General features: G+C 41.5%; 1 protein-coding gene across 1 annotated transcript in view; it reads right to left on the bottom strand.

Moving 5' to 3' along the window:
- The window catches only part of SHPRH (SNF2 histone linker PHD RING helicase), a 97,612-nt gene that overhangs the window by 23,710 nt on the left and 64,078 nt on the right, over positions 1-9,824 (bottom strand). Inside the window, exons 24-25 of the mRNA XM_019550123.1 lie at positions 6,373-6,444; positions 4,538-4,726 (exon numbers count right to left, since the gene is read on the bottom strand). Of these exons, the coding sequence (XP_019405668.1) occupies positions 4,538-4,726; positions 6,373-6,444 (261 nt within the window). The remainder of the gene's footprint in view (positions 1-4,537; positions 4,727-6,372; positions 6,445-9,824) is intronic.

Below are 9,824 nucleotides of genomic sequence, written 5' to 3'. Positions count from 1 at the left end.
CACACAGACACACACAACAGTACAATGCAGAACATGGCCCCTGCAGAAAAGTGACAGGCTAATTTATCAAATACTCTGTATTTTCACTCAACCAGAGGTTGTAGAGTTGATGGAGAAATCCTTCAGGGCAATGCTATCACCTGCTTTATGCTGAACATAAGAGCAGATAATCCTAATGATCCCTGCTAGTCTTAAATGTTATGAACCCACAAGTGAGCTCAGTAGGTATTTTTGTACTGTTGGAGATGGGATGACATTTACTATCTCCCTTCCAAATTCCTAAGTAAAACTACAAAAGTGGAAAAAATTAAATCAATCCTATAAACAGAATCTACCAGCTACACCCTCCTACAGTACAGCCTACTTACTCCCTCTTGTGCCAACTCCTGCCAATTACCTGAAACCTTATACTCTTTATTGGATTTATTATATATTTTAATGGGAAATGGCAATGAAGCTAGACATACTCATGCTAGCTTTAAATCTAGCTAACAAGGATAAACATATAATAGTAAAAATGTGGCAGTACAGACTGCTGCATGAACTAATAACCCAAGGACATGCCCAGGGTCCCCAGCATGCTTGAGTATCTTCTTCTGAACCTGTTGCTGACCCATACTGTCGTAAACCATGCTAGCAGAATAAATGTCCCATTGACAAGTATATCTGTATTACAGTCACCTTTATTTCATGCATAGAGACAGGACTGGAAGCAGCCTCATGGGCACTTAAGTCTAACCCCAGGGTTCATGTGGGCAGTCTTATTTGAGGAATCCCCAAGCTACATATCAGACTTTGAATACACAAAAACAGAAACACCCAGAATACTCCATCATATAAGGAGATACAAGTGCCATGCCAATGTCCTGCCACTGAAGTGACAGGAAAGTAGCTGGATAAGATATACTTAGAGAATCCTAGAAAGGGGACCATGCCCTATGCTTACAGTAGTAGAGTAGGGTAAAAACTGCACAGTCCCTGATCTAGGGCAGGGGCGGGCAAAATACATGCAGCAGGCCATATCTGGCCCACCAAGCAATTCCATCCAGTCCATGGGTGTCCCGCCCAGCCCACATGCCTTGCTCCCACTCTGATGCATGGAAGGGCCTGGCCCAGCCAGCACGCAGCTTCTGGGTGGAGCTGCTGTTGTCACTGCTGCAGCCACTGGGGACTCACTCAGCTTCCCCAGCCTCCAGTGGCTCCTCCTTGTCTCCCTCTGAGAAGCAGGTAGGGAAGTGGTAGGGGTAGGGGAGATGTGGCAGGGGCAGGGACAGCTGCAGCTGGGCAGGAGCAGGGAGTGTGGGGCTAGGGCAGGCAGGAGCACGGAGCAAGCACCCAGTGGGATGGTGGGAGTGCAGAGCTTGGGTGGGCGGAGTGTGGGAGGAGGCAGCAGGCAAGGGCCCTTGGCAGCAGCAGGCAGAGGCCCTTGGGGCACTCGTGTCCCATGCAGGTGCTACCACCCGGCATCGCGCAGCTCCAGCCAGAGCTGCACATGGAGACAAGGAGCACAGTCAAGCCAGCCAGCCCGCCTGCATCGCATGGGGTTTCCTGTGACTCACGTGAGCTCCTGGCACTCGTGCAGCACCAGGGGAAGCCCTGCATGATGGACCTGGCTGCCTTCCTCACCATGTACAGTTGTCAGGACTCTGCCAGAACTGGCAGAGAGTTCTACCCCCTGCTTCCATGCCAGCACAGAGTCTGGAAGGCAGCTGGCTGCACTGCATGTAACTACCCCCATTAGCGCACAGTGCTAGGAGCTGAACACATGCTGCAGAGGGCCCTGCAATTGGGGTGGGCTGGTCCGCCTGCGCTCCTTCTTGCAGCTCTGGCCAGAGCAGCATGCTGCCACGCGGCAGCACCTGCACAGGCCACAGCCACCCTGAGCCCCTGCCTGTTGCTGCTGTTGGTGGCAGGGGCTGTGTGCCATTTGGGGGAGTGTATGGGGGTCTCCACAGCCCCCCACCCCACAAACCCCAGACACCCACACCTTGCCCCTACAACTCCCTCATTTATACACACCCCATAACATACCCTATGCCCCCACACAGCTACACCGCTTCACAAACCCCACATGCACCCACACCCCACACACTCCCTGACACACAAAATACAAGAGGAAGACTTTGTTTGACCTATTATTCAGACATCTCTATATATAATACACAAACACAAATCATGATAAAAATATTTTTTGTAATAAAACTTAAAATATGTTAAAGTAAATGTTTGACTTTCAGTTTATGATTTGTTTTTTTCTGGTTCAGATGGCAACCCACCCCCAAAAGGAGTATTTCCGGGGGTACGAGGAGTGGGGAGAGAGTGGAGGGACTTCTAGTGGCAAAGGTCAGGGGTTAGAGGGTAGGACCTCCAGTCCCTAGATGGTGACCAGGGGGTGGGGCTACCCTTGCAGCCCTCAACAGCTCACTACAACTCATTAAGCAACTTTCCAGTTAAAATAATTGCCTACCCCTGATCTAGGAACAATGTCTTCCTGACCCTAATTTTGGTGATCTGTATAAACCTGACTGTAAGAGCAAGACCCTCTTGCTAGGAAATCTAAGTTTTCCAAGCACCAGCAGGAATGCACCCTAGTCAAAAACTGAGCCTGAGCTGTGGCCAATTACTCAACAGTTCAGAGGAAAGTAGAAAAAAGAAAAAAAGACTTCTCAATCGCCTCACTTAAAATAATACCAGTGTACTTGCCTCTCTACCAATGGACCTTAAAACAGGCTCTTCATTGTTTTCTTCTGAACCACTAAGAATTATTGGTTTATTAATAAAACTTCAATTATAAGACAAAAATAATCATGCTTTTCTCAACCCCCAACAGCCCACATTAGAGGGATGATATGCACTGTTAACTGTTCATAGCAGTGATCGTTTTTTGTTGTGTTTTAAGTACCTATATCAGTGTTCCAGCTATTTCCTACCCAGGTCTGTTTAAGATAATCATTCTCCCCATGTTAAGAAATTGTGAGATTTCAAATTTCTTATTTCACATTGGGATGAAACCAAGATCTTTCAAATGTGTTTGCAATACAAATACCAAACAGCCAATAGCTTGGTGGTCTAGGAACTCACTTGGAATGTGAGCAGCTCAAGTGCACATTGCTTTTCTGAACTATGAATAGGGTCTTAAAAATCGGGTCCACATGATAGGCAAGTGCCATGAGCATCACATTACTAATCACTCTCAGGGGGTAGCAACAGCACTCTGTTTCTCTTTCCCATCTCTGAACCAAGAAACATTTCCCAATAGAGCTCAGTTGCAAGTGACATAATGTTCTTGTGAATAGTTTGTTTTGACAAAACGGCATTTTCTGGAAAAAAGGCCACAAAGCCTGAAAGTTTCCCACTGGCTCTACTGCAATTGAAATAAAAAAAAAATTATAATGTTGAGTCCAAATTATTTAGAGCTTTATACATTCACTAAAACTTTGAACCAAACTCGATGACTTAAACGAAAGGAAATGCAGGTGGAAGAGTGCTACAGATTCAACTCTTATCCTTTAACTACTGGGCAAAAAAGAAGTACATTCTGGCACTGCTGCTATTTTCAAGTCAATGTCAAAGCAATTGAAAAGAGAATTACAATAATCCACTGCAGATTTAAAACAAAAAATGGGCAATTCCAGGATAAGAGCTATAGCAACGAATGCTTACTAGCAGCCATAGAGCCCTCGACTGGAAGCAATTTAATCAAGCAGCGACTACTTCCTGAAGTGTTCTATGACTGTACATATATAATCTTTGTTCTGTCTTAAAAAAATGAAAACAAATCATCATACTTACAAGACTCTTTCCATTTAAAACTACTCTAGTGTGAACTGCAGGCAATCTTTGACAGATACTCTTAAAGCCCATAAAAATCTAATCTGTACATCCCAAAGGTGAGAAAACTAACAGAAATCTAAACTTAGAAATAATATTCTGGATCTTTAGTAAATAGTTTTATATTTTAATCAACTGAGAAAATATCCGGCTACACCTGCAGCTAAGACATAATTATCTTAATAAGTGCTACTCATCTGAGTAAACAGAATTGGATCCAAAAAAGGAATTACAGCTTTGGCTAGCTACAGAAAGCCAATCAATAATTTGACAGTCAACCAAACAATTCATCATTTACATATTTATGAATCTATAATTACATGGTATCAGATATTAAGAAAACTTGACTAAAACTAACCAAAGCCTTTTTCACATGGACAGTCCATATTTTTGCAAAATTTTAGCTTTCTAATTCACCTAACAGACTTTGGGCAGACATATTTACTCCTATAATTTTAAAACATCTGATCTTTGAGGCCATCATGCAGCAACTTCTAAAATATGAAGGTAGAATTATTTTTTGGAAAAAAGAAGAAGTGTTTACTTAATGCTTCCAAATGACCATATTTTTTAGAAAGTTGTAAAAAAAGAGGCTCATGCCATCAAAAAAGTTCAGGTAAATCACATCCAACTTAGCTGCAAAAACCGTCTTAGAGTGTGCATCTCTGAAAACCTGTGCCAGGAAATTCTATGTAAGGCTGATTACCTTCACAGGAATATCATCTTCCTGGTTTGCAGTCTCCGCAGTGAAGACGTAAGATATTTCTTTATGAGAGGTTGTCTGTCTGCAGATGGCGCACTTAATCGAACTCCTGCGAGTGCCAACACTGTACTGTTCTATAATTATAGCTATACATTCATTACAGAAGCAATGCCCACAAGTCAGAACTGCCCACTGGAAAGGGAAATAAAAAAAAAAATATTATTTTTTCCCCACACATGCAATCACAGAGGCACATAAAGTTAAGATTACGCTAACAAAACATGACCTTACCTTTAATAAGACAACTCTTCAGAATATTAAAACTGAGGGAATTAAACAAGACTGTACTGGAGCTAGTTGAAAAATCCTGAATTTCAACGTAAGGAAATTAATTTATTTCAAAGAAAGGACAATTTTTAATGGAAGTTTTCAAAGATGTACTATTTATGTTTATCATCTTTGTCTCAATTTGGAAAGCTAAATCAGATAACCTTTTATTTTTTTTAACAAAATCTTGGTTTTTTTAAATTTAGTTGTTATGACCTAAAACCATGTTCTAATGCAGACTATACGTAAGAGAAGGAAACAGGTTACTATTTGTAAAAGAATTTCAGAAACTTAAATGGAAATATTTCTTTTGGATTTCAGTTTGGAAGAGTTTATATTTTATAGAACCTATATTTTGATTCAGATTTCACCTTGCCATCACAAAACAAAAAAGTGACAACTCTTACTTCAGAAGTCCTGAGACCAAATGTTTTAATTTTTTTGATAAGACTGTTAATTGCAATGGCACTCCACTTATTAAAAAGAAAGAATGTTTTCAATATGGGTTTTTTATGGAATGGACTATAATTAATGCAGAGACTGTGTTGGGGACACCTTCTCTTTAGGAGGAGTTATGTAATACTCCTATGACAACTACAACAATTAACAAAGAACTAGTATTTTGCAATTAATGTAGTTTTAGCAACTGACAATGAAGAATTCAGCTCCCAGATGTGATCACCCAGTTCCGTGGACCACCTGAGTAGTCTGAGAACTATGGCTGCCTATACACATGCTCAAGAGCTGGGGGGTGGGAGAAGCATCTTATAATTAGAGCAGTTCCTAGAGAGCCACTCTAATTAAAACACCCCACTGTCACATGTATTAAGGTCCCACCATGAGATGCTTTATCTAAACTTCATTTGATGAGATATAACATCATTATACATGTGATAGTGAGACCATGCAGAAGCATTCTAATTAGAATGCAAACCAGCACGTGTATAGGCAGCCATAAGCTTTAGAACAAAATATAAATTCTGGAAAGACCAGGTAACACAGCAGATATGATAAAAAGATATGGAGCCTTTTAGTCTTGGGTACTAGTTTAAATTCAGCAGACAGTACATGAAGCATTACCTATACTGCACCTGTATTTAAAGACATAGGGCATGCATCTCATAATCTCACATTTTTCACTAAATTCACTCTCAAATTCCAGCTTTTCTAGTTCTGAAAAATAAAAGAATCCAGAGTATCAGTATCTATCCTATTGCATCCCATTAGTTTCTGAACAGCTAATATACATTTTTAAAAGTTTTCTATTCTCAGAAGAAAAAAAATTAAAAACTCAGTAAAAACAGATACAGAAAACCAGACCCTATATTCCACCTTTCACTGAGTAAAGAAATCAAAAGGAACATATACACAGATGAGAGAATTCAATAACATGGTGTTTTTGAAAAAATCTTAAGTTTCTCAGATTTAAACACAATGCTCATTTAAATTCAGATGGCAGAAATCAAGTCTAAGAATTCTGTAAAAGAGAGGATCACTTCCTGGTTATTTACCTGCTTTCCCAGTTGGCGAGCACAAATTGGACAGGGTTCTGGATTAACTCCACCAGTGGTTTTATCCTGAGACTATAAAACAGAAACATTTTCATTTTTCAAAAAAACCCAAAAAAGATCATCTATATTTTAAATAATCTATTTGGAAAGTTAACCTATGTACTCGAGCCAAAGACAACACTGAATTTAAGACAACCCTTCAACTATGAAATTGGAGACATGGAAAATTATAAATTACTTTGAATTTTCCACATCTAGAATCTAGTTCTTGAAGGGTCCTCTTAAATTCATTCCTCCTACCACTTTCACAGGAAAACTAGTGGCAGGGAAGTAGTAGCTGGGGGGCAGGCAGCCTGCCCTATGCCCCTTGGGCAGGTAAACTTTGCCACTTACCTCTAGTGCCTTCCCCTTCCTACCACTTGACCTCCTCACCTTTATAGTTGCTTTTGCTTCGTCTCTGAGGGGGGCACGGAGCACCTGGTACAGCCAAACAGTAGCACCAGTTCTGACTTCAGCCTCCAAACCCAGGCAGGGTGGGGGTCGAAGCCATAGCAACTCCCCCACCACTCCGCACACCCCTTCCCTGTGCATGCCTCTCTCAGTGCTCACCATTCACTATGTACTCCTTCAACACACCTGTTCCCTATGCTCTTGCTCAGCACTCCACTTGCTCAGCACCCTATGCATCCCTTTCCCCGCACCACTCATCCCTTCCTCATGTTCCCCCAGAACTGCTCACCCTTTCCCCATCTGTAGTGCACATCCCCTTGCTGTTTCCCTTCCTTGCACCCCATGTCTCTTTTCCTGCATTCCCATCACTCTGTGCATTTCTTCACGAGTGCTCCCCCTGCACTGTGTGCCCCTCCCTCATGTTCCCCCTGCATTGCACACCCTCCCATGATACCCACGTCCCTTCTCCTGCAATACCTCCATTGCTCCCTCCTGTATTTCCCCCTGCATCGTGCACTCCTTCCTCTTGTTCCCCCCCTGCACTGCACACCCTTTTCCCCTGTGCTCCCCTCTGCATTGTGCTCACATGTCCCTTCCCCTGTGCTGTTTGCCCATGCATGCCCCACTTGCTCTGCCCATCCCATCTCCCACAATCCCACCGGCCCTTCCCCATGCTCTCCCACGCACACCCTACCTGTCACATGAGCCACCCATGCCCCTCTTCCACAGCCATAGCAATAGCTTGCCTGATCTGTACTTGATTCTAAGAGGTTTTTTCCTCCCTGTACTAAATAAGGAGGGAAACCCTCACCATATTTGAGCAAACACAGTATTACAGTCAATCCTGAACTTATTTTATAACTGCTTTTAAAGTTGTTGAACATCCTTTGCTAATTTTTGTAGAAATAAAACCAGGTTATCTTCTCCACCCCATGAATCAAAAATAGTAAATAGAGTATTTAATTAATAACAGTTCTATTTATATCTGTTTTTCAAACTGTATCAGACTTTGAAAATATTCCTCAGAAGTGTTTCAACATAATAAAAAGTCTGATGAAAATGTTGTAGAGATCTCCTTTCCTTCTTTTTAAATTAAGTTTTAACTTACACTACAAAAGCTACTACATTTTTTACATCAGCCAGATTATATAACAGACCAAAATAATCAAATATGCTTAAAAGTGTCATTACATTTTTAATGAAATGTTCTGTCATTACTGTAGGAAGGAATGAAAAAAAGGAAGAAAGCTCTTTGGCTTCTGAAGGTTTAAGCAATATTTATAATACATTTTGAGTCTGCCTGAATCATACCAAACTTTGTTTACCTATGCTTTGACTCATTTTTGTTGTTCAAACAATTGGCAAAAAGTAGTTGGCATAAATATCACCAAATCAAACTTTGCACAACAGGTCATCTGCACCAGGGCAGTCTCCATCTTAAACACACTGGCTAATTATCCCTTAATATACTGAGCACAATTCTGTACAATCTTTATCTGAAATAATTACCTGTTAACTGTCTGCTTTAGATTTTTTAGAAACATACACATAGTACTTACTATTTATATTATAAATACTGGGGTACTGAAATGTGCCACCAAACAGCGTTTGAAGAGATATCACCCCACCATCATAAAACCATTCTAAGATATTCAAGGTGTAATTGAATTAAAACAACTAGCTTGTCTTGTTCCATAATCTCTTGTGATAACTGGGGACTTATTCAATGGAAGAAGTGGAGCAGAAGATACAGACTTTCTCCTGGGTAGAATGACCAGAGGTTGCTGGGAAACCAGTGACAGTAAACTAACCAGAGTGCTCAATACTGGTGATGAACTTATTTAATCAAGGCAAAGATCTAACAGGCATTTAAATCTGGTATCACAAAAGAAACCTTTGAAGCAGCAGTTCTCAACCAGGGTGCCATGTGACCCTTTTCAAGGGTACTGAAGCACCAGTGCTACTACAGCCAGGTGAAACTGCTGTGTGCCTCAGACGGAGCTAAAGGTGTATTTCTCTTTTAGGTTTATTTGATAACCCTAATGCAGGCAGGAGTACTGGCTCCTGCCACAGCCATTCCCAGTCTTACTCCGCATGCCTCTCATGGGAAGAGATGTATGTGGGGCAGTGTATAATTTATCTCCAGGCTGCTGTGCTGCTGCCTCCAGATGGAGCTTACCCACCTGCCTCTTTCCAAAAGGAATATGCAAGGATACATGGGGCCATACTTGGCTTAAACCTAATGAAGGCAGGACTGCCAGCTCCTGCCATAACCACTTCCCCATCTGGCTCCATATGAAGCACAACGGGCACTCTTAAATGGCTGCAGCAGCAGTGTTTCCATTGAGAACCACTCTTCTGCAAACAAGTTGACCTATTTGAATATTATGCTTCAAAAAAGTAATAACTTTAAAGAAACTTATGAAAATTAGCACATATATTTAGCGGATACTTTTGACAATTATATTATTTCTGCTTATTTACAGATTTCCATACCAAGAGCTGAAAAGAAACAAAAGTCATTTTAGATTGTTTGTTTATATGTTCACATTTGAGTGATTTAGAAAGTGGCCAAAATATATTATGTTATACAGTATTTTTATGTAACATATACAACATGGATTATAGATGAATAGAAGTTAGGGTCAGAAGGGACCTCAATAGAACATCAAGTCTGACCCCCTGCATAGGCAGGAAAGAGTGCTGGGTTGAGATGACCCCAGCTAGATGTCTATTTAACCTCCTCTTGAAGACCCCCAGGGTAGGGGAGAGCACGACCTCCCTTGGGAGCCCATTCCAGATTTTGGCCACTCTAACTGTGAAGTTCTTTCTAATGTCCAGTCTAAATCTGCTCTCTGCTTTCTCATGGCCATTGTTTCTTGTAACCCCCAAGGGCGCCTTGGTGAATAGAGCCTCACCTATTCCCTTCCACACCTCCGTGATGAATTTATAGGCAGCCACAAGGTCACCTCTCAACCTTCTCTTGTGGAGGCTGAAGAGGT

The sequence above is a fragment of the Crocodylus porosus genome, unplaced genomic scaffold (assembly GCF_001723895.1).
Source record: "Crocodylus porosus isolate Cpor-Errol unplaced genomic scaffold, CroPor_comp1, whole genome shotgun sequence".
In the NCBI taxonomy this organism is placed as follows: Eukaryota; Metazoa; Chordata; order Crocodylia; family Crocodylidae; genus Crocodylus; species Crocodylus porosus.
The sequence above is the reverse complement of the archived record's forward strand: the minus strand, read 5'-3'. Positions and strand labels throughout refer to the sequence as shown.